Source organism: Acinonyx jubatus, chromosome E4, assembly GCF_027475565.1.
Source record: "Acinonyx jubatus isolate Ajub_Pintada_27869175 chromosome E4, VMU_Ajub_asm_v1.0, whole genome shotgun sequence".
Lineage (NCBI taxonomy): Eukaryota > Metazoa > Chordata > Mammalia > Carnivora > Felidae > Acinonyx > Acinonyx jubatus.
In genome coordinates this window covers 65,716,374-65,739,445 of record NC_069395.1, presented here as the reverse complement: position 1 = coordinate 65,739,445, position 23,072 = coordinate 65,716,374, and the positions used below count along the sequence as shown (strand labels likewise).

The window sequence follows — 23,072 nt, the reverse complement described above, 5'->3', positions numbered from 1 at the left end:
CGGGGGGGTGGGGGGGGGAAGAGGGCGGGCCCGGGGGCGGGGCGAGCCAGGGCCCCGGGCGGAGCCGGGGGCGGAGCCGGAGCCGGGGAGGAAACGGGGGCGAGCCAGGGGGGCGAGCAGAGGCCCAGGCCTGAGCCGGGGGCGGAGCCAGAGTCCGGGGTGGAGGCAGGGCCGGGGCCGGGCCGGGGGCGGGGCTGAGGCCGGCGCTGGGGGCGGCCCGGAGCCGGGGAGGAACCGGGGGCGGAGCCAGGGGGGGCTGGGAGGGGGCTGGGGGCGGAGTCTGCGCCGGCGCCAGGGCCCGGGCCGACGGGCGCTCGGCCAGCCGCGTAAACAGCGCCGGAGCGCCGCGGCCGAGCAGGTGAGCGGGCGGGGCTGGGGCGCGCGGGCCGGGCCGGGTCTCGCGCCGAGCGGACGGCCCGGGTGCAGCCTCCACCCGCAGACCGGGCGCTGACTCCCGCACGCTCCTCGCCGCGGCGGGTCGCGGCCGCCCCTGCCCCGGCTGAGCTGCTCGCGGTCCGTGCGCGCGCCGGGTCCGGCCTCTGCGGCCGGGGCGGGAGCGCAGAGGGGAGCGCGCAGGGGAGCGGCGGCGGGGCCCGGCCGGGACCTCGGGGGTGGGCGGAGCGCGGGGAGCAGCCCCCAGGCCTCGGCCTGCGCCGGGCTGCGTGCGCCTCCCCGCCGCCCGGGCCGCTGGGGGTGGGCGCGGCGCGGGGTGCCGAAGGGTCGGGCATTTAAAGGAGCAGCGCACGTGGGTCTGGGAGGCGCGGGCCCGGCGTTGTCCCCGCGCTCGGACCGCCTTGGCGCCCGGTCCGGTGGGCCTGCGGCACCGGGCCCCGAGCTCTGCGTCACGGGGCAGGGGGAGGCGAGGGTCTTCCCGCCCGGGGGAGGAACCGACCGCAGGTGGGGCCTGGAACCGCGATCGTGGTCCTCGGTGCTGGGGTGCTTGGCTGTTTTTATCAGGCTCTTACAGCCCTGGGGAGACTCCCAGAATCAAGCTTTTGAAGCTGAAGGAGCCTGACACAGAGGCTAGTCCCCGCCCCCAATTTTATCGATGAAAAAACTCAGCCCACACAGCTAACGTGACTGCCCAAGGCCACCCAGGTAGGATAGCGCAGAGCCAGGCTTAGAACCCGTTGTCTGGCGTCTCGCTCTGCTGTCCAGCCCTGGCACCGGGCCTCAGCCCTTTGACAGCTGGATGAAGGGCTCCTGTGTATTGAATTAATGGGTGTCCCCTTCCTAAGGTGTGAACCGTTGGTCGGTGGGCCGACAGCACCCCCATTTACGCATGGAGATAGCACCCCATCCACAGCAATTGCAGAGCCAGCCTGGCTCGGAATCGGCAGCCTGGGCTTCCCAGCCTGTCCCCCCTCCGGACAGACCCGGGCTTCTGGTACCGACGCCCTTGATGTCCGTCCTGTAGATGCCTGAGCCTCCAGTGCTGGCCGCCAGGACCTTCAGCAGTAATTAAAGGCTCTGGATAAGCTGCTTCAGGTGTGGGAGGCTCAGGTTTCCCTCCGTGTGAAGGTGGCCTGGTGGGAGCGGGGAGGTGTGTCAACAGCTGTGTGTCCTGGGCCCCGCTGGTGAAGCGACAGGGGGGTGGGTCCTGGCGCCAGCTCAGAGCTGGTGGGCTGGCTGTCCGCAGGTGGGTGAGGGCACCTTTAGGCCAGGGGCTGGACCGGGGTTGGGCTTTGGTGGAGCATTTTTGCAGAGTGGGATAGATGTTGTTTCAGGTTTCCAGGGAAAATTCTGGAGGCTTGGTGTGGAAGTAGGTGTGCACTAAGTCAGTAGTCTTACTCGCTGTGTGCACGGGAGACGGACACCCAGATCCTATCTGTTTGAGAAGAGCGGGATAAGAAAGAGCCCGGCCGCAGGCTGCCACTCACAGGAGGCCTGGTGCCGGTCACCATGCCTGTCACCCCTCCCCTCAGCTCCCCGATGGCTGTTCACAGCCCCACTGCCAAATGAGAGACTCCCCCTACCTTGGCCTCTGAGTTACCCATTATGATCGTGACATAACATGTCTTACTTTGTGGGTTTGTCATATATGAGAAAAAGCCCTTTGGGGACAGTGGTTACCACAGACCTCTTTACACCTCTGATCACACTGAGGTCGCTATTACCCTCTAGAGAACGGGAAACAGGTTCAGGGAGTTAAGCCACCTGGGATTTGAGCACCGGGATTTGAACCCAGCTTTAACTCTCCAGTCTTTAACTCTCAAGTTTTTGCACAGGAGGTTCCCACATGCGCCCCCTGCCCCCGTATTCCTGCACTATTGCCCAGGACATTTCTTTTTTCTATTTTTATTACTATTATTTTTTAATGTTTATTTTATTTTTGAGGAAGACAGAGTGAGCAGGGAGGGGGCAGAGAGAGAGAGAGACCCAGAACGGAAGCAGGCGCCAGGCTCCGAGCTGTCAGCACAGAGCCCGATGCGGGGCTCAAACTCACGAGCCCCAAAATCATGACCTGAGCCGAGGTTGGACACTTAACCGACTGAGCCACCCAGGCGCCCGTTTCTTTTTTTATTTTCAAAAATCTATTGTATTAGAGAAGAGAGAGAGTGGGGGGAGGGGCAGAGGGAGAGGGAGAGACAGAATCCCAAGCAGGCTCTGAGCTGTCAGCGTGGAGCCTGATGGAGGGCTTGAACCCATGACCTGTGAGATCATGACCTGAGCCAAAACCAAGAGTGAGACGCTCAACCGACTGAGCCGCCCGGGCGCCCCAACTGCCCAGGACGTTTTTTTTGTGCTCTCTATTAGTAACTACCTGACAGAACAAAAGAAAAAAAATAATTTGTTTAAAGAGACCAAAGCAGTGTGCATGGGGTGGTGGGGGGGCGGGTGTCACATGCATGTTTCTACGGAAGACATCGTTGGCTCGTTCTCAGCTGTTGCTCTGACTTTTGGACACTGTTTAGTTGGCGACTGGAAGGACAACCCGTGTTTCTGCAAGTATTTCCACCTGTTCCCCGACTCTGGTGGCTGGGGGAGGGTTGAGGGAAGGAATGTCAGGGCTCCAAGGCTGGCACAGGCTGTCTCTGGCCAGGGCCTGGAAAGTTCTCCTCACCTTGAGCTGGTCCGATCGGGCATGGGCTTCAGGGTAATCAGCGTCAGCCTCCAGGCCTGGGGATGGCGAGGCTGCCGTGGTAAAGTCTGGGGAAAGAGAAAGTTCCAGTCACTCTTCGGGAAAGACCAGACATCAGGGAGGAGATCATTTTTGTCCAGCGTCTTCAGTGCCTGGGACGCCAGGAGGCTGGCTCGTCTTTGCCAAAAATGGGGTCTTCTGGAGCACGGGAAGAAAATTGGAAAGGGCACTCACCTTTCTGCTGTACCTTAACCAGAAAAGTCTTGACTTGGTAGAGATGAAAGGAACACGTGTTTGCTCTAGAAAATTCAGGAAATATTTTTTAAAGAGTCACCCATCAGCTCTCAGCCCAGAGATCACCGCTGTCAAATGCCTTTCCTCACAGCACTCCACGCACGCCCATGTGTTCGTTTATTAAAGCATCAGAGGCAGGAAGCTGGAGTTGAAGGTTTGTATTCTGTTTTTCCTGTTAACGTCAGGTCTTCAGAATTTTCCCCTCAGGAGTATTCTTGGTAAATCAGGTTTGAGGCACACAGAGCAAGCACGTGAGGGTCGCTGGTTAATTCACTGGTGCTGCAGGGCGCTTTCTCACTTTCCCTTTTTTGAAATGTGTACTCATTTATTTTTGAGAGAGAGAGAGAGAGAGGGGAGAGACAGAATCGGAAGCGGGCTCCAGGCTCCGGCTGTCAGCACAGAGCCCGACGCGGGGCTCGAACCCACGAACCGTGAGATCATGACCTGAGCTGAGATCAAGAGTCGGATGCTTAGCCAACTAAGCCAGCCAGGAGCCCCTCTCACTTTCCCTTTTGAATTGACCCCTGGAAGCAGTGTTCTGGCTCCTGCCCCCCAGGCCACGCCCACATGGGTGTCCCCACCCCTGGCCCCCCTCCCCGCCCTCCTCCACCATGTGGAGGAGCCCCCGTAGCAGAAGAGGCCTCCAGGCTGGCGTTGTGGGGTTGGGGGCAGGAGAGGGACTGAGTGAGTCAGTGACCAGGAAGCATTTGTGACCTCTCGCCGGTGTTTCGGAGAAGCTGGGTGGTAAAGACACTCACCTGCCTGTGGCAAAGGCATGTACCTTTTAAGTATGGGGGTGCCCCCAGAGAGCCCACGTGGGGTGCTGTGCTGGCCGCCTGTGTGACCACAGCTCTCGGCCACGCCCCGAGTGTGCAGGCCCCAGAGTACTTCGGGTCGGCCGGCCCGAGACCCGAATTGCCGCTCTGGCTCTGGTCATGGCACTTCAGCCGTGTCTTTTGTCCCTCTGGGTTTCAGTTTCCTGAGTACAAAATAGGGCACTGACCGGATGGCCTTTAAGGTTCTTGCCAGCTCTGGCATCGGTCCCGTGGACATGCCCTGTCCTTTGACAAGTTGCTCATGTTGTCAGAGTGCCCAGGGCTGGGGCTAGGTGGAAACGGTGTCTCCCTGGGGCCTGGGTGAAGGGTGACCTTGGTGACGACCCTTTTGCCTGGTGGTTCAGCACATCCGTAGCTTTCCGCGGGGGGGGGGGGGGGGGGGGGGGGGGGGGGGGGGGGCGTCAGCAGCTTCTCTGTCCCCTCTCGCTCTATCTGTGCCCCACCTTTTCATCTTCATTGTAACGGCACGGCTATTGGCCGAACACCTGTTCTGTGCCAGTCACCTCACACATTATCTGTACTTTTCCACGTCACTCTCCCGAGGTGTGCCTGTTCTGTTTGTTCCAGAAGAGGGGACAGCCGTGACGTTAAGTTGTCTGAGGCTGCGCGGCCAGGGAGTGTGCGGTTCACATCCCACAGCTGGGTGATCGGATTGCTGCTGCTTGTTTAAAACATAACCTTTTTTTCCTGGGTCTTACTCAAAGGTGGCATGTTAGGGCCAGACCTCCGCCCCTTTCCCCAAACTGCCCCCTTCCCAGGCTGCTTCACGACACAAGAGAAAGCTTCATGGGGCCTAGACAGTTCTGGGCAGAAAAGGGCAGGCAGAGGTAAATAACAGAGCCTGGGTCGAGGTTCAGGAGGCCCCGTCAGGGTCCCCTGCGGCCTCTGATCTGGGTCCCTACGGGACGCTGGCCGAGGCTGCCTCCCGGTGTTGGGAGAACCTTCCGGCAAGTGACGTGCGTCACGGTAAGGGCTGGGGTGGATGGACAGATGGATGACGGTCAGCCAGGGCCAAATACCTGGTCAGTTGCCCAGGGCCAGCGGGGACAGGCAGGCAGGGAAGGTGTGGGGGCTTCTAAGGGAATTTTCTCTCCCTGGTAAACCCTGCCCTGGTATAAGGCGAGAGCCTCCGGGCAGTCGTGGGAGTGCTGGGAGGCAGCCTCGTGACCACAGAAAGTGGTCCGTTTAGACCCGCGCCACCCTCTCTGAAGGAGAGGGCTCCTCGGCCGGTTAGGCCTACTGCAGAAGGACGGCAGGTACCAGGACCCTGACCTGTCTCCGCAGCCGCATCAGTGGTAAACGCAGTCGGCCCCCATCTGCTTTGGGAGCAGTGCTCTACTCCTTTCTTTCTCCAGCGAGGCACTGGTGTTTACGATGGCATTTTACAGTCTTCTTTCCTACTGAGCTCCCCTGGCCTCCCGTTTTAAGGTCAGAGCCTTCACATGTCTCTGCGATGGAAAGAAAGTCGAGGAAGCTGGGTCACCGGGTTTCCTGGTTTCCTCGATAATCGCAGGAGCTGCTGACACAGGCACGTTGGGGGAAGTCTCTGGGTCAGACTCCCCTGGTTTGGCTAATTCAGCTTTTCGATCCCGTTCAGCTATTAATGGGCGGAAGCGGTGGCTTCGGTGGCTCCTCCGGGGCGTGTGGGTTTTGTATCCTCCAGCGGCTCGGTCCCTGGGAAGGGCTGTTCCCCCCCCCCCCCCCGTCCGCCCTCTGCGCCTTCCTCGGCCCCCTCCTCCAGCGCGGAGGGCTGGTTGCTATGTGGCTGGTAGGACTCTGCCACCAGCGGGAGGGCCGATCGGCCCCACCCCCGCCTGCTGGAGTCAGCCTCCCAGGCCGGTTGTTTTTGACGTCACCGGCGCTCTGATGTGCACAAATACCGAGTATAAAGGTTGTTGAACCGCGTACATTTGGGTGGTGATGGTGATTTTCCCTCCAGGGATTTCAGAGTTGCATCAGGCTTCAGTTCCGACTGAGAAACCGGAGGAGTGTCTCCCTGCTGCTGTGTTCTCCGGGAGCCAGGTAAAAAGGGGGGCTCCGAGAAGGAGGACAGTGACCCCGGGGTCCACCTGCCCCCCACCCCATGCCCCAGTCCAGCGAGGGGACGCAGGAGAGCGCAGACGGGAAGGAAGTCCGCCTTGGTGTTGCTATTTGGTATTTCCCACTGAAAAATTAAGGGCTTAAATAAAACCACAGACGATCCATGTGTGTAAGAGGTGTGGGAGATGCAGGAAAACGCGGAGCGACCCACGGTCTCTGCATCCAGAGGTAACCGCGTTTGGTGTCTTGTGCTGTATCTGGCCAGTCCTTCAAATACGTTCGCTTTCTGAGAAAATTCAGACGGTTGTGTATGAAGTTTCGTGTCTATTACCTGGGGTTTCCTGTCGCGTTGTTTCCTGTTGTGAACTGTTCTCTGGAGTGACGTTTTAAGCAGTCGTGGGATAAACCTCACCAGATGGACATGTCACAGGACAGCATTTCTGGCATGTCAGTGTTTTTACAGTGAGAAACATCCACAGCAAACAGGTCTTTATGGAAATCTTTTATTATTTTCTTAGGACAAATTCTGAGAAGTGGCATTTCAGGACCAAAAGGTATGGATGTTTTTTTAAAGCTTTCAATTTCTACTGCCTTCAGAAAGGCCGGTCCCGTTGGCGGTGCTGGAGGTGTTTTGAGGCCACTTTTTCCCCGTTCTTGTCCCCGGTGGGCAAATGCTTGGGCACTTTCTCCGCTGGGAACTGCCTTCTCCCCCTGCCATTTTCCTGGTCCCGTGAGTGGCTGTCCCTCTGCTTCCCCAGCCGCCCTCTGGTCAGACGGTTTTCAGGAGAAGGCATTGTTCCTTCTTTCACTCCCGACTGAGCCGCACCAGGGGACAGGGACAGAGAGGTGGACTGGATCCCTGCGCTGGGGGCCCGGGGGCAGCTGGGCTTGGGTTCCAGGGCCCGGCAGCCCCAGGGAAGGTCTGACTGCAGCCTACGGTCACCCAGCGACCGTCTCAAAGTGCAGACCCCCGGACCTTTGGTCGGAACGGAGCTGGGGATCCGCACCTCCAGTAAGTGGTCTAGCACGGTGTTCAGAGTGCAGACCCTGACTGCTGGGTTCAGGGTGACTTTGAACCTCTCACGTCTTAGACCCTGTTTCCTCAACTGTGAAATGGGCACGAACAGCAGTGCCCGGCTCCCCGGTCATTGTGCTCAGTGTCTCCCCACCCCTGCCCCAGGTGGCCTGGGCCACTTGGAGAAGCAGCACCTTCCCGAGTCCTGCGTCCTCTGTCAGGTGTTGAGGGCTCTGAGAGGCACCTCACCTGTGACCCCTGGCCACCAGGCCCAGAAGGTTGTGATTAGATAGACCCCCTTGCTCTGACAGCCGAGGGAGCCCCTCAGGGCCTGCGCTCCTGGGGGTCTTGGGCCTGGCTTCAGGGAAGGCTTGGGAGGAATTTAAAGAGCCATTTAAAGAGCCGGATAAGGGAGGAATCTGCCCAGGGAGCATTTGCTTTCCAGTGAGGGTGCCACACCTGAATTAGCTCTGACAGCCTGTGAGCGCCCCCTGCCCGACAGCAGGGCAACGCTGGGGCAGAAATGCTCTCTGGGGAATGTCTTGCCAGCTGCTGGCCACTGGCTGAAGAAATGGAAATTGGAAGGATCTTTTTTTTTTAATGCTTTTTTTTTTAATTTTTTTTTTCAACGTTTATTTATTTTTTCGGGGACAGAGAGAGACAGAGCATGAACGGGGGAGGGGCAGAGAGAGAGGGAGACACAGAATCGGAAACAGGCTCCAGGCTCTGAGCCATCAGCCCAGAGCCCGACGCGGGGCTCGAACTCACGGACCGCGAGATCGTGACCTGGCTGAAGTCGGACGCTGAAGTCGGACTGCGCCACCCAGGCGCCCCTTAATGCTTATTTTGAGATAGCACAGGACAGGGGCAGAGAGAGGATCCTAAGCAGGTTACACACTGTCAGCGCAGAGCCCGATGCGGGGTTCAAACCCATGAACTGTGAGATCACGACCTGAGCTGAAATCTAGAGTCAGACGCTTAACCGACTGAGCCCCCAGGCACCCCAGGACTTGGTCCCCGCCTCTCTGTCCTCACCCTCCCCAAGCAACTCCCCTTCTCCTTTGAAGAATCGTCTCTGTTCTCTGTACATTCCGCCCCCATGATGCTGCGGCTGCTGTGGTTCTCAAGGCTAAGATTGCCCCCTGCCTTCTGTGATGCTCTGCATGCGGGGACCCTAGGTCTGTCCCTCCAGCCCCTGCTCAGACCAGTCACAGGCACCCTGGGGGGCCTGGGAGGAAGTGGAGGGAGACTGTATTGCTAACTCACATCCCTAGAAGTGACTGCAGGGAAATGCCATGTCGTGCCCATCCCACCCGCGGCCCTGCTCCGGATGGGGTGTCATGATCTAGCCTGGGAAGATGCCACCAGCTCTCGTCTCGAGTGCCCCTCCCTGCGTGAGACTGAACTCACGGCTGCTGCCATGGGTGATGACAGCTGCCGGGTCCAAGCTGCTGTTTGTTCAGGATTTGGACACCGAGACTCGCAGGGGGAAGACTTTGAGGTGCCCCCCCCCCCAGACCTGTACCAGACGGTGTCTTTCGTCACCACACACGAAGGAACGAAGCCTGAAACTTCCCAGGCCCTGCAGCGTGCTGGGGCTGCTGTGCCGTGTCCCCCCCCCCCCCCCCCAGACAGGGCTGGTGCCCGGGTCTAGTCGCCCTCCTGTGACCCTGAACTGAGGCTGGTGCCAGGGAGGGGGGGCTTGCAGCGAAGCGGGAGGAGCCCTCCACCTCCCGAGGGTGCTGCTGGCACACTGCTTTTGTAAAGCTCACCGTGGACACCTGCTTCTGCCCAGAAGCCTTGGCTGGCCCCTCCCCGCTGGCCTCAGCCCTTGCCCCTCCGTGGGAAGGGGGCAACCCCTCCCGATCTCGATCTTGATCTTGACTGCAGAAGCTCGCCCCTCCCTGTTTCTGGCGCTTCTGTTCCTCTGCTGCTAGAGCTTTTGTTTTTCTTTATTATGGAAGAATAATGGAAGGGCGGTGTAATATCAGCCCCGGGTGTATACTGTGGCGATTCGACAATTCCGTACGTGTCTCAGTGTGCCTCCCGTCCACTGTCCCTTACTCCCCTTCACCTGTTCGCCCCTCCCCCCAGCAACCCCCCTGTCGGGCTCCGGGTTTAAGGCCGGTTTCTTTGTATGTTCGAGTGTTCTGTCTCTTAAAGTCTGCTTGTGAGTGCAGTCACGTGGTCTTTGTCTGTCTGCCCTGGGTCAGGGGAGCTGGCTCATCGTGAAGCCTCGGGAGGCTGGCCCGGGAGGGGTGTGGGCTCTGCCTTGTGCCCGCAGGTGGGGGACGGAGGTGGTGTCCCCTCAGGAGTCACCCGGGCCACGGGCCCCCCGTCGCCGGCTTCAAATAGGGCAGAGCTGGCTGACGGTAGAAGGCACCTGCTTTGTTTGGAAATCACACATTCCGGGGGCAACCACGCGGTCGCGTGCACTCTCAGCGTTCCCACGGCCTCTGGGGGCGTCGGTGGGAAAGCAGGCCTGCCCAGGGGGAGGCAGGGACAGCCTGGTCCACCAGGGGTTGTCTGACGCTCTTCTAGGCCCTTCTGCCGCGCTGGCTTCCCGTTCTGCTGCTGTAAGGACACTCTGGCTGGGGACAGCACAGTGAGGTGGGGGCAGGCATCCCTGCTGTGTAGACTCTCCGGGCTGGCCTTCCCTGAGGTCCTGCCCTCAGCTGTACTTCCTCTCTCTCAGACACACACACAAACACACACACACACACACACACACACACACACACACACGTACACACGCACATGCCCATCCTGCGTGGTCTTGCGGCTCCCCTGCACCCCAGACCCTCCCCCTTTTTTTAATGTTTATTTATTTTTGAGAGAGAGAGAAACATAGAATGTGAACAGGGGAGGGGCAGAGAGAGAGGGAGACACAGAATCCGAAGCGGGCTCCAGGCTCTGAGCTGTCAGCACAGAGCCCGACGCGGGGCTCGAACCCACGGACCGTGAGATTGTGACCTGGGCCAAAGTCGGGCACTTAACCGACTGAGCCCCCCAGATGCCCCTCCCTGACCCTTTTCAATTGGTTCCTGGACCAGACTCTGTCTTTCCCTGAGATGGGCTTGTCCCCTGCCCGGGGCTCCCTGCCTGGCTGCTATCTTGGACTCTGTCCTGTGTTTCTCCCCCACATCCAGTGCTGACTGGCGTCCTCCCAGCCCTCTCGGGGTCCGGTCCCCTCACGGGCATCCACCCCGCTGCCCGTGAGTCAGCATCTGTCCACCTCCCGCTGTTGTCTTCCGGGGGGCCGGACACCCCCTCACGTGGCACAGGAGGCCCTCACACCTCCACGGCCCTGACTGGCACGTTCCTTCTTCACGCCGTCTGCCCTTCCTCCCACCTGGAACATTCTGTCTCCGTCTGGGCTGGTGGTTTCTTTAGAAGACGTTCCTGATCTCTGAGGTTGACTCCCTCCTTTGGGTTTCTGTACCTCTTGGTGAACACTTAGGTTATGTAACCGGTCACGTTGGATGATTGTTGGTCTTTTTTTTTTTTTTTTTTTTCCAGTAATGTTTCTTAAAGCTTATTTATTTTGAGAGAGAGCGAGAGCACAAGCAGGGGAGGGCCGAGAGAGAGGAGGAGGGAGAATCCCAAGCAGGCTGCACACTGTCGGCTCAGGGCCCGAGGTGGGGCTCGAAACCAGGAAACTGAGATCATGACCTGAGCCGAAATCAAGGGTCGGACGCTCCACTGGCTGAGCCCCGAGTTGGTTTGTTTGTTTTGTTTTTGGATGATGGTAGTGTTTCTTGTTCATCTTCACGTCCGCGGAGCCCAGCAGGCTTATGGTTGATGTCACAATGTCGGTGCTCAGTGGATGTTTGTTGATTGGATGAACGAGCGTGCAGTTTGGAGTGGCCTCGACTTTTGTCGTGGGGTGTTTCACCCGTGGCCTGGATCTCCTCGGGCCATTCCCCCGAGGGTCTGTGCCAGCCACACAGGCGGCCCCTGGGAAGCCACTGGACACACATGTCCTGGGCGGTTGTCAGGCAGGGCCCGCGTCCGGGTCCTCAGGCCACACCCCCAGCCCTCTGCTGCCTTGGCCCTGCAGGAAGCTGGAGCGAGGCCCCCTGTGCTCCGTTTTGCAGGCGCTTCCCGAGGCAGGGCCATGCTCACGTTCATGGCCTCTGACAGCGAGGAGGAAGTGTGTGACGAGAGGGCGTCCCTGATGTCGGCCGAGAGCCCCCCGCCACGCTGCTGCCAGGAGGACAGGCAGGGCTTGGAGGATGGAGAGGGTGCCGACCAGTGGGTAGGTAATCGCCGGCGGCCACAGGCCTCAAACCCAGCCCCCGGGTTCCTGGACCTCGAGGCTGGAACCCACGCGCCCCGATGCGGGAGGGCGGGGACCGTGTAGGCGAGGATTGGTCACACGGTGGGCCCTGGTCGGCCTCGGGGCCCACAGTCTGCCTCGGGCTGCATGGTTCTGTCCCCCCGGTCCCAGCAGCGCAGGCTCCCCTTCCTTAGCACAGGCAGAGGGGGGCAGGAGGCACTGTGGAGGGTAGGGGCCGGGGTATCATAGAGTGGGGGCTTATCAACAACAGCAACATCTTCCTCACTGTTCAGGGGGCTGGGAAGTGTGAGCTCAGGTGCTGGCAAATCCAGCAATGGGGGGAGGGGGTGCTGGGGAGCTCTGGGCGGGGCTTTATAAGGGCCCTCATCCCATCGGGATGAGGTCACCTGGTCACCTCCCAAAGGTCCTCCTCCAAGTGCTATCACATTGGGGTTTAGGGTCCAACCTGTGAATTTGTGGGGGGGGGGGGCGGGGCACAGACGCTCTGATGTCGTCCGCAGCCCATGGGGCAGGAGATTATAACATCATGGGGTGGGGGGCGTGTTCTGGGGGAGAGCCTCCCAACCTCACCACCTCCCTCCCCATCAGGGCAAAACGACATCTGAATTTGCCCGAAACCCCTTCTCCGTTTTGCCCCTTACAGTGTTTAAAATGCAGGATTTCCCCTTCCAGCCAGCCTCAGACCCGCTGCCGAAGTCAAAGATCCTTTTTTCCCTCCTCTGAGCTCTGCCAGCTCAAGGCCACCGCGGGGCCACCCTTACGGCCCCTTCGCCTTGTCTCCCGGGGCTTTGGTGCATTTTAGTTGTCTCCGTGCCCGTTCGTCTAGGCTTTTCCGTTTCTTCTCAGCTGAGCGCCTGGCTTGGAATTCTCTCCGCAAAGAGCTGATAATGAAGCCATAGTCATTTTGAATTTTTGTTTTCCTTGGTTTTGTCTTTGGCGGTTAATCAACGAACAAGGCCGCAGATGACCCTGAATCCGCACGGTTTCCAAACAGAAATTCTTGCAGGGGCTCGGGCCAGCGTCTGCGGGCGTCCTGCCCTCCTGCGGGGGTGGGGGGGTGGCAGGAGTCCAAAGTAAGTTCCTCCTCTGCAAATTCCCAGTGTCTTGCCATCAAAGACAGTCCCCACGTGCGCTGACGGTTCTAGAGTGTGGTTTGTCCACCAGGAACGTTTCATTTCTTCCTCCTCTGTCACCTGGCCGGCCTCCCGAGTCAGTACGGCCACTGGACCAGAACAGAGTGGCATCTAAGTCCCTGGCCTGGGGGGGGGTGGCGATGCTTAGACATGCTCTGGGTCCACTAGCCACGCGTCCTGGGCCTGCAGCCCGCCCTCTTCTGTGGCTGCTGTGGCCCCTTTCCCGCGTTTTTGGTGGTGAGTGCTGGCCCTGGGTCTTCCCTAGATGTCCTCGTAAACCTTTCAAAAGTGCAGCCCCGCTCCTGCATCTAGCTGGTCCTTAACCTCTGCGAGGCAGCATTAAAACTCCTGGCTTCCTGTCACAAGACGCCCATGCGCTACGTCGGCAGGGGCATCCCGTGGCCCTCACCCTGCGGCTTTCCACAGAGAGGCCAGGATAGCGAGGACGACTTTGATGAGGACCCTGACCACTACGTCTGCGGGGGGGTCCCCGGGCAGCCGTCAGGCCTGGAGGAGGAGCTGACCCTGAAATACGGGGCGAAGCACGTGATCATGCTGTTCGTGCCGGTGACGCTGTGCATGATCGTGGTGGTGGCCACCATCAAGTCCGTGCGCTTCTACACGGAGAAGAACGGACAGCTGTAAGTCGGGGAACAGGGGGGGGGTCGGGTTCACGGCACCTGCAGCCTCTCGAGGGAGGTTTCGATCATTGCAGTCAAAAGAGCACAGAGGGGCGGCAGCGAGAGGCCCGCCTCTGCTCGTCACCCGCTCCTCTGGGGGTCACCCGCTCCTCTGGGGTTGCCGACTGCCTCCTTCAAACCTTGTTACTGTTTTTAGTTCGGGAGCTTACCTTTCATTTTGGGTTGGTTTTTTCAAAGAGAGGAGCAGAGGGGGAAGGCCCCCCCCCCCCAGGCTGGTCGGGGGTGGCAGGCTGGGGCCCCAGAGCAGGTGGGGCCCTCAGTGGGCAGCCCCGGGTGGACAGGGCCAGGGCGAGGGGCCGGCGGAGGGCCTCCGCAGTGCAGCTGCTGGCCTGTGTCAGGTGGGGTGGGGGAAGCGGCCAGTGAGCCCTGGGCTGGGGTGCCCTGGCCAACAGGAGTGGGGAGGGCTTGGGGAGGGGGAGGCCTGGCGGTGGGGGGAGAGCACCTGGGGAGGGGGAGGAGCCCTGGGCGGTGGGGAGGAGGTGTCTGGGGGAGGGGCCGCGGGGTGGGTCTGGGGGAGGGGGAGGCCTGGGGGGGCCCCTTCCTTGCCCCCTGGGTCTCGGGCACCAGGCTGAGGTTGGGTGGCTCGTGGGCAGGCCCTATGGAGCAGGCAGGGAGCAGAGTCTGCAGCCCGCCGTCTCCCTCAGCATCTACACACCATTCACCGAGGACACGCCCTCCGTGGGCCAGCGCCTCCTCAACTCCGTGCTCAACACCCTCATCATGATCAGTGTCATTGTGGCCATGACCATCTTCTTGGTCGTGCTCTACAAATACCGCTGCTACAAGGTGAGTGCCTGCAGCCGCCCCGTCCTGCCCGCCGGCCCGCACCGCTCGCGGAGCCGCCTGTGGCCGGCGTGGCCCGCTGCAGAGCAGAAGCTGGTTTTTGCCCCGCCCCGCACTGCCTGCCCGCCGTCACCGTCCTTTGATCGGACTCAGAATCCCACCTGCCCGGGTCCCTCTCTGCAGTGTTGGGAGAAGCCAGATGTTCTGTTTTAGGCTCCCTTCACCCCGCCTCTCGCCTCCCCGGCAGGTTTATTTGCCCTTCCCGTTTCCCCCTGGGCTGGGTGTGCAGGGGTCGTGCTGACGGGCGTGCCCTGTGGCTGCAGCCGGGGCCCAGGGGGTAGCGGACGAGCAGAGGCCCCAGTGGAGGCCACCCTGGCCCCATCGCACAGGCATCGTCCCAGTGAGTCTCCTGTCCCTTTGTCCTGCCGTTTTCTTCTCCGTAGCCCTTGTGACTACCTGTCAATACATTTATATGTGTATCGGCTGACGGCCCTCGCCATGGTCGGGAACCCCCGCTGGCTGCCTCCTCGGAGCCTAGGGCCACGCCTATAGGTGACAGTTGTCCAGCACGTCCTGTGTCTCCGTGAGGGAACAGGGGTCTGGCTGCTTGGACCTGAGGGATTTTTCACCCCATCCACCTGCCGGGTGACCTTGAGAGAACTCCGTGAATTTCTTTGCCCCCTCAATCTGTCACACGGCCACCCGGTGCCTTCCAGCGTAGTCCCAGAGGGGCCTAACGAAGATTTGGAGGCTTGGGGGTCCCGAGAAGCTGGGGGCCCGTGGTCATTCTGCCCGTTTCTGTTGTCTAGTTTATACACGGCTGGTTGATCATGTCCTCGCTGATGCTGCTTTTCCTCTTCACCTACATCTACCTCGGGTAAGTGCCCCCCGCGGGCAGCAGGCTCCTCGAGGACCGGGGCGGGGAGGGGTGCCCAGCAGGCTCCAGACTCTCGCTCGCCTGTGTCGCCGCTCCTACAGCCAGGCCTCCGAACCCTCCTCCTGCGGCCTCGACATGCGCCAGTGGTGCTCTCGGCAAGCCTCTCCATCCCTACCTGGTTCCTGATGGATGATTTAGATTTATTTGAGAGAGAGAGAGAGAAAGAACGTGAGTGAGCAGGGGGCAGGGGCAGAGAGACAGGGAGAGAGAGAACCTTAAGCAGGCTCCAAAAGGGGCTCAAGCCCACAACCTGGGATCAGGACCTGAGCTGAAATCAAGAGTCGGATGCTCGGCCGACTGAACCATCCAGGCGCCCCCGGTTGCTGATTTAAAACAAATAAGCACGGAGGATGAATTCTGTGAACCCAAGAGGGATATACATCCCTTAAAGTTTACATTCTCCACTTTGGGCCGGGCCTGGGTGCTTCCTCGTTCGTGGGAAAAGTGATGTGCTCTCTTGCCCTCAATTTGGGCTCTCAGCCTGACCCAGGGGCCCAAAGGGACTGGAGGGACAGGGGAAAACCCTCTGCCAAGGACCTTTTTCCTGGGCACGGGGTCCTCCAGGCTGTGCCGGCACACGTTTACGGGAGCCAGTCCAAGGATGAGACGTTGGTATACATTTCCCACCTCGTTCTGGAAAATACTTCAAGTGGGTGGTTGTGGGGCTCACAGAAACGGGGAAGGGGAGATTGGCGAGTGAAGCCAGAGGTTGGAAAAACCCGGGCTGGGACTTCATGGTTGAGGAGCCGGGAGTGTCGAACTGTGTCTGGTTGGGTGTGGTCTCTCCACCGAGTTCCCCGCCCCACGGGCTGGCCCTTGGTCGCGCAGGGAGGTGCTCAAGACCTACAACGTGGCCATGGACTACCCCACGCTGTTCCTGACGGTCTGGAACTTCGGGGCGGTGGGCATGGTGTGTATCCACTGGAAGGGCCCCCTGGTCCTGCAGCAGGCGTACCTCATCATGATCAGCGCCCTCATGGCCCTGGTGTTCATCAAGTACCTTCCGGAGTGGTCCGCGTGGGTCATCCTGGGTGCCATCTCTGTGTACGGTAGGCGGGCTCAGGCGGGCCTCGAGGCTGCGGGCGGGGGCTGCGTCCGGGTTGAGTCCCCCTCACTGGTGCACGCGAGTGGCAGGTGCTGAAAGGTGCCCCCCTCCCCGAAGAAAGCTGGGTGGGTGGTCTCCCCTCTGAGAGGCTCGCCTTCGTGAGACGCGGGCGCTTGACGTGGCCACTGATAATCGCGCATCCGGTGAGCGCTCGCGACACCCTGGAAGCAGTTTGCTCCTACGTCCTCGGCCATGGGATCGGCCACGGGACCCTGTAAATGCTGAGCACCCAAAGCGTTAGCTGCCGTGTAACAAGCATCGGTGTGATTCTGTCCCCGGTGCCGTGACTTCCATCTGAGGGTGAGGAATCCAAGGCTCAGGGAAGTCGATGGCAAGCCGGCCATCGGGGTCCCCGAGCCACACGGCAATTCCTCATTTGCAGTCTGCCCGTTGAGACCCCGTTCTGGGCTTCAACCAGCACAGACTCGCGGTTATGGCTGGAAACCGGGGGCTGGGAGCTGGCACGCAGGACATGCTCCGAGCCTCGCCTGTGCCCCGGTGTTAGCAGGCCGGCTCCTCTCTGGGGCTGCTTGGGAATAAATGTCACTTGTAACACGTCCCGGCTGTCTTTGTTCTCCCAGATCTCGTGGCTGTGCTGTGCCCCAAAGGGCCACTGAGAATGCTGGTGGAAACGGCCCAGGAGAGAAACGAGCCCATATTCCCTGCCCTGATATACTCCTGTGAGTATTTATCATTGAGAGAGATAGAGAGGGAGAGAGGGACAGCGCGTGGGCAGGGGAGGGGCAGAGGGGAAGACACAGAATCCGAAGCAGGCTCCAGGCTCCAGCTGTCAGCACAGAGCCTGACACGGGGCTCAAACTCACGAACCACAAGATCATGACCTGAGCTGAAGTCGGACGCTTAACCGACTGTGCCTCCCAGGCACTTCCTGAGAGGGTACTTTGGAGAGGGGCTCTTGAGGGCGGGGGTCTGGGGTGCAGGGTGCACTTGCTTTTCACTGGGCTCCCTCGACAGCTCCGTGGCTGTTAAAGTCTCTGAAGGGAAGGGACATGGGAGTGCGCGGGGCTGGCCGCCGGGCAGGGATCTGGGTGTTTATATGGATTCAGTGGATGTGTGTGGGGTCCCTGCTTTGTGGTGCCCTGGCCTCGTGGGGAAGGAACACTTTACAGACTGGCTGCTGAGTGCCAGGGCAGGATCTCGAAGGCAGGACGGAGCTTGTGGTGGGAGCCAGGGCAGGTGGTCCCCAGCGTGAAAGCACGTTCTAGGCCCGCTCTTGGGAGGAGCAGAGACCATGTGTGAGAAGGCTGAGGCCGTGTCCTGATGTGCGTTCGCCGCCTCCGCGCTCTGGGGGCGCACATTCCCGGAGGGGAGGCCGCAGCTAAGCAGGCGATAATACGTCAGGAGGTGAGCGCTCGGTGGAAAGATGACTCGGTGGGGGACCTGAGCACTTCAGGGTAGTGGGGGTGCTGTCTTGCAGAAGGTGGTCAAAGAAGCCTCTGTCATAAAGTGACATTTGACCAGAGACCTACCTCGGGAAAACCCGGGGACAGAACGCCAGGCGAAGGCCCGGGGTGCTGGGAGCGGAGCCAGCGGGGGCAGGTCCAGATGTGCTGGGCCCCGCAGGCCACGGTGGGGACATGGCTTTTCCTCCCGAGTGGGCCCCTGGAAGGTTTCAGACCCACCTGACGTTACATTTTAGTGGGATCGCACCGGTGGCGGGAAGGGAGAACAGAAGGCATGGGGTCAGGGGCGGAAGTGGAGCCGGGTATGGGACAGAATGACCCCCCCAGGAGAGAGGGCGGGCGCCGGCCCCAGGGCAGCGGGAGAGGCGGTGAGGCGCGGGTGGAGTCTGGAGATATCTTGGAGGCAGGTTTGCAGTGGCCGCGGTGTGGGTGGTGAGAGTGCTGTGCATCTGAACCTTGAAAGGGCCGGGGGCTGCCACGTCGGGGGAGGAGACGGCGCCCCCCCCCGTGGAGAATGTTCCCTGTAAGGCATGCTCATGGCTAGGTAGGCCAGACGGGGACGGACTCATGGGACTTGAGTTCACACGGGGAGAGTGAACCGGGCCAGAGAGGGAGAGAGCACACAGGCAGTCCTCCCCCCCCCCCCCCCCCAATCCAGTGATCCCGCCCTGGACTTACGCCACAGGGAGCAGAAGCAGGGCCTCGAGCAGACGTCTGCCAGATAGCCGAGGGGGTCGGGTGGGTGGAGGAGGCGTGGTGCGCACGTACGGATGTGGGCGGGGCAAGGTGTGCGCACGTACAGATGCGGGTGCACGAGGTGTGCGCGGCACAGATGCGGGCCGGCGAGGTGTGCGCGCATACAGATGTGGAGGACGGGTGAGGGGCGCCCTACCGCGGATTACTGTTCGGCCCCCTGAAAGGAAGGGGATTCTCACACCTGACACGTGGATGATCCTCGAGGACTCTGCGCCCAGTGAATTCAGCCCGTCACAAAAAGGAAACTATTCTGTGACCACCCCCCCCCCCGCCCCCACCCGTGATCCATCTGGAGGAGCCAGATTCCTAGAACTAGAACAGGGAAATGGGGGGACACGGGGATGTTCGAGGTACCGAGAGTGATGGCAGAGGAACAGCTCGGGCCCGTGAACACCCCTCCCGCTAAGGAAGCGTCCAGTTAACGGAGGTGACGCGGGTACCGTGTGCGTGACGCGTGTTTTGCCACCATGAGACGGAAACACCGCTGGTTACCCGGACTGTACCCTGCTGACCTTGTCATCGGTTTCGTGAGGAGACACACACACACACACACACACACACACACACACACACACACGCCAAAAGACCAGGAAAGGCTGTGTCCGGGCCCCTCCCCCAGCGGCCTCCTCACAAGGAGCGGAAGCCGGTACCGGCTGGAAGAGGGGGTCCCACGCGGGCCTCCTGGGGACGCTGCCTCCCCAGCCCGGGGGCAGCTATAGTCGGCAGCACCTGAGGCACCCCCCCACCCCTCGTCTCCTTCCCCAGCCGCCATGGTGTGGACGGTGGGCATGGCCAAGCTGGACCCCTCCTCCCAGGGAGCCCTTCAGCTGCCCTACGACCCAGAGATGGGTGAGTGTCGCAGGCTGGCAGCCTCTCGTCGCCCGGGCCTGCTGCCCTGCACCCCGCCCGGCCCGGCCTGTTCCACAACCCCCCCCCTCCCCTGGGTGGGGGGCTGGAGGGGAAAGTCTCCTCCTGGACGGAGCAGGTGGGTCTTAGAGCCTGTGCCTCAGTCCGTTGGCCTCCTTCCCTTCCCTTGGGCGTGTGCCGGAAGGTTCCTCTCCGTTCAGGGCTGGGCTGGCCCGGCCAGTGGGGTGAGGGCAGGGGAGCCCCGGGCTCAGGCCGGTTCCCCACAGATCCCAGATCCCTCTGACCGGACTTTTGTCTCTCTCCCGCGCACCCGCCTCGCGCAATGACGGTCACGTTCTCGGATCCCCAGAGGAAGACTCCTATGACAGTTTTGGGGAGCCCTCGTACCCCGAAGTCTTTGAGCCCCCGCTGCCTGGTTACCCCGGGGACGACCTGGAGGAAGAGGAGGAAAGTGAGTCATCTGTGCCCGGGGGGTCCGCGTGAGCTCAGGGTGCGGGCGGGGGGTGGAGACGGGCTCCCTGGAGGCAGGGGAGGGTGGTGGGGAGAAGCCCCCTTTTACATCAGAGACGGCAGCGGCAGTGACAGCTGGAGGAGGGAGCCCCCGTGGCCGGGAGGAGGGAGAGAGAGGAGACGAGGCAGCAGGTGCGTTCGTCAGACGGTTTTATCGTCCGCGGTGAACGCTCACCCTGTTAACAAGCGCACCGGCCAATGTGCGAGCTCGCGTTCACTGTCGGTGAGACGTCAGTTAATTAGCAGCCATGCTCCTCTGTTTTTAAGGGGAAGGCTTGCCTGACGAGCTCTGGACATAGTACGCGTCACCTTCGAGGACACCTTTTGTACAAAAACGTGTAGCTTAAACTCAGCCCTAAATCCTATGGCCTCCCGCCGACCCCCCCACGGCACGTTTTATTTGCTTTTTTTTACTCAGCTCAGGGCCACTTCCCCGAATTGTCAGAAATGCCAGCTTTTTCACAGCCCAGACGGCAGGTCAGCCCGTCTGAGGGCCCGGTTTCCTGCCGGCTGCTGCGGATCCGGTGGAGGGGCTGGGCTGTGAGCTGACATCTGCTGTCTGGGGCTCCCGACACTGACCAGCTCTGTCTTCCCTGCATAGGGGGCGTGAAGCTCGGCCTGGGGGACTTCATCTTCTACAGCGTGCTGGTGGGCAAGGCAGCGGCCACGGGCAGCGGCGACTGGAACACGACGCTGGCGTGCTTTGTGGCCATCCTCATTGTGAGTGGCCCGGGGACTTCGTGGGGGGCCCTGGTCCCAGGGGGATTTTCAGGTGCCGAGTCCCTTGCAGGGGCGGAGTGATGACACGGGGCCAGGCAGGGCTTACGGGAGGCTCCAAGCAGGGGAGGCCTGGCTGAGGGGCTCCCGCGTTACCGACCAGGCACGCGGTGGTGCCAGGGGCTTGGCCAGCCTCGTGCGGTCTCACGACGCCTGCGAAGTGGGGTGATGAGCTGAGGTTCTCGGAACCGGGAAGAAGTTGTGGGCCGTGCCCGTCGGCACAGAGCTGGGGAGGGACAGGCTGTGACTTGAGCTCTGGTCTCTGATGCCCTCCACGCCCCCCAGACACCATGGGGTGCTCTGAACCCCAGAAGCTTGCAGGTCCCTAGAGTCCCTTAACGTGACCAGATACCCATACTGGGGGACAGGTCCTGAGAGATCGCAGCTCTGAGTGGCGGAGGCTCTGAGTGGCGCATACTTGAGCTCTGCCCCGGTGAAGGGGGGGGGTCACGGGGCACAGTGAGGTGGAGGGGTTCTGTCTGTCCACAGCGTGTGTTCGGGGGGTGGGGGGGGTAGTGGACCCCCACGCTTCTCCACCTCGGGACTGTCTGACCTGAAGCCCCACCCCTCCCTGGACCACAGCCCATGTGGGCAGGGGCGGGGCAGGATGGGCACCCACCTCCGAGGCCTCGGGTCACGTGGCTTCTTCGGTGCCCCTCTGGTGCCAGCTGCTGAGACCCTCGCTGGCGTTTCAGTGGAGCTCGTCCAGTTCTCTCTTTTTTTTTTTAGAATTTTTTTTTTAAATTTATCTTGAGAGAGAAGGAGATTGGGGGAGGGCCGGAGAGAATCCCGAGCAGGCTGGCGTGCTGTCCGCGCACAGCCCAGTGCAGGGCTCCGTCTCACCCACTGTGAAATCAGGACCTGAGCCGAAATCAAGAGTCAGGCGCTTAACCCGACTGAGCCACCCAGGCGCCCCTCATCTGGTTCTTTATAAATAGACGTCCCCCAGGGGAGGCCTCTGTCACTGGTCACACGTGTCACCGCTGTAGCTGGAGTCCGATAGAGCAGGGCCGCTCTGGGAGTCGGGCTCACGCGGGGTGTGACACGGGGGTGAGCCCTTGAGAGGACCCGGGAAGGGGGGGGTCGGGCTGTCGTCTGGCGGGCCCCACACCAGTGCTGAGCCCTGGGCGGGGGGCCCGACATCGCTAACCGCCCCCACCTCCGCCCCGCGTCCGCACCGGCGGTCACCACCTCCCCTCCCCTCCCCTCCCCTCCCCTCCCTCCCCTCCCTCCCCTCCGTGTCCCACAGGGTCTGTGTCTGACCCTCCTGCTGCTGGCCGTGTTCAAGAAGGCGCTGCCCGCCCTCCCCATCTCCATCACCTTCGGCCTCATCTTTTACTTCTCCACGGACAACCTGGTGCGCCCTTTCATGGACACCTTGGCCTCGCATCAGCTCTACATCTGACGGCGGGCCGGGCGCCATGGGCTGGCGGCCCTGGGCGGGTCGTGACAGGTGCCCCCGCGTAGTGTCCCATTCTAGTGCCATATGTCTCTGAGACTTTTCTTTCCTTGACGAGAAAGAAAGAGAAGGGAGTGTCGTGTTTACTTGGCGAAGAGGAAGAAGCAGCTTTTTGGCGCTAGTTGTTTGGTCGCCGGAGCACGGCTCACCGACCGAGGGACCGAGGACGGCCGTGTGGACGAGGACGGTGTGGCGAGGCTGCCTGGCCCGGCACTACAGCCCGGGGTACTCCGCGGGCCAAGGCGAAGGAAGGGACCAGGAGTCCGTGCTGGGATGGCGCTGAGCACCTGCCCGCTGTGGCCGCAGAAGGAAGCCAGCGTGCCCTGCGTGGAATGTCCCCAGTGCTTCTGTCTGTGACGTCGCTGTTATTTTATTACCTTTAGAAGCCGGGTCCTGTTCTCGCTCCGGCAGTTACTGCTGTGAAGTGGCTTAATATCAAAATCAATAAATAAGTGAATCCTGTTGGAATGCTGGATTCGGTCCGTTTCTAAGCGCCGAGCCCTCCCACCCCACGCGTCTCATGGCCGCTCGCGGGAGGACGTGTGCTCCCGGCTCGGAGGGAGGACGCACCCAGGAGAGGGGCTAACGGCCCCGTGTGCAGTCATCTCTCCAGGTAGCTTGCTCAGCTGGGGTGTGCGGGGCGAGGGGCGCCCAACGGCCCGCAGCTCGGACATGTGCGGGGCTGCTGGCCCTGGGCAGACCCCCCGCTGGCCCCGCTGTCTTGTCACCAAGACCAGCAGTGCGGTGCCTGGATGGACCAGCGTGCCCTGGGGCCGCACTCGAGAGCCCCGCTGTCGTCCCTTCTGCGGCCACCTCGCTGTCATCCCTTCTGCGGCCACCTCGGGGTGCCGTGAGGGGAGAGTGGACTGGCCGGCGTCTCCCTTTCCCCTCCGCATCATCCTGGGCCACAGAGAGAATCTCAGCGAAGCTTCCGGCCGGGCCCGAGCCCTGGGGCAGCCAAGCAAACACAGGCCTGTGGGTGCCGTCCTGACCGTGGCCCCGTGTCCTTGTTCCTGAAATGATGTAGGTGCCCTGCAGCTGTGTATTTGTCGC

The 23,072-nt window shown here is 61.3% G+C and overlaps 1 protein-coding gene and 1 long non-coding RNA gene across 6 annotated transcripts; one reads left to right on the top strand and one right to left on the bottom strand.

Annotated features, from left to right (window-relative positions):
- Positions 1 to 250: 250 nt before the first annotated feature.
- Positions 251 to 22,487, top strand: PSEN2 (presenilin 2). Of its 5 annotated transcripts, none has more exons than XM_027046121.2 (12): positions 274 to 358; positions 6,152 to 6,234; positions 11,365 to 11,525; positions 13,127 to 13,341; positions 13,995 to 14,187; positions 14,994 to 15,061; positions 15,950 to 16,170; positions 16,808 to 16,906; positions 19,172 to 19,255; positions 19,623 to 19,724; positions 20,385 to 20,503; positions 21,810 to 22,487. In XM_027046121.2, the coding sequence occupies exons 3-12, from the start codon at positions 11,385 to 11,387 to the stop codon at positions 21,963 to 21,965; spliced, it is 1,398 nt and encodes a 465-aa protein (XP_026901922.1). In that variant the 5' UTR covers positions 274 to 358; positions 6,152 to 6,234; positions 11,365 to 11,384; the 3' UTR covers positions 21,966 to 22,487. The 5 variants fall into 5 exon arrangements, with proteins under 5 accessions (XP_026901923.1, XP_026901922.1, XP_026901921.1 ...); XM_027046120.2 differs by having other exon boundaries at positions 275 to 358; positions 14,046 to 14,187; XM_053209004.1 differs by lacking the exon at positions 274 to 358 and adding an exon at positions 4,636 to 5,740.
- Positions 2,508 to 4,580, bottom strand: LOC106968601 (uncharacterized). Its single transcript, XR_008293011.1, has 4 exons — positions 4,158 to 4,580; positions 3,317 to 3,381; positions 3,065 to 3,150; positions 2,508 to 2,979 (listed from the first exon to the last, which is right to left on the bottom strand). It is a non-coding gene; the product is annotated as an uncharacterized LOC106968601 (long non-coding RNA).
- Positions 22,488 to 23,072: the final 585 nt, after the last annotated feature.

Excerpts from the sequence above, each read along its gene's own strand:
- PSEN2 (XM_027046122.2), top strand. The coding sequence starts at position 11,385 with ATGCTCACGTTCATGGCCTCTGACAGCGAGGAGGAAGTGTGTGACGAG. Across the intron at positions 13,342-13,994 it reads ACGGAGAAGAACGGACAGCT|GCCCTATGGAGCAGGCAGGG; the intron begins GTAAGTCGGGGA and ends GCTCGTGGGCAG. Across the intron at positions 19,256-19,622 it reads GCCCTACGACCCAGAGATGG|AGGAAGACTCCTATGACAGT; the intron begins GTGAGTGTCGCA and ends TCGGATCCCCAG.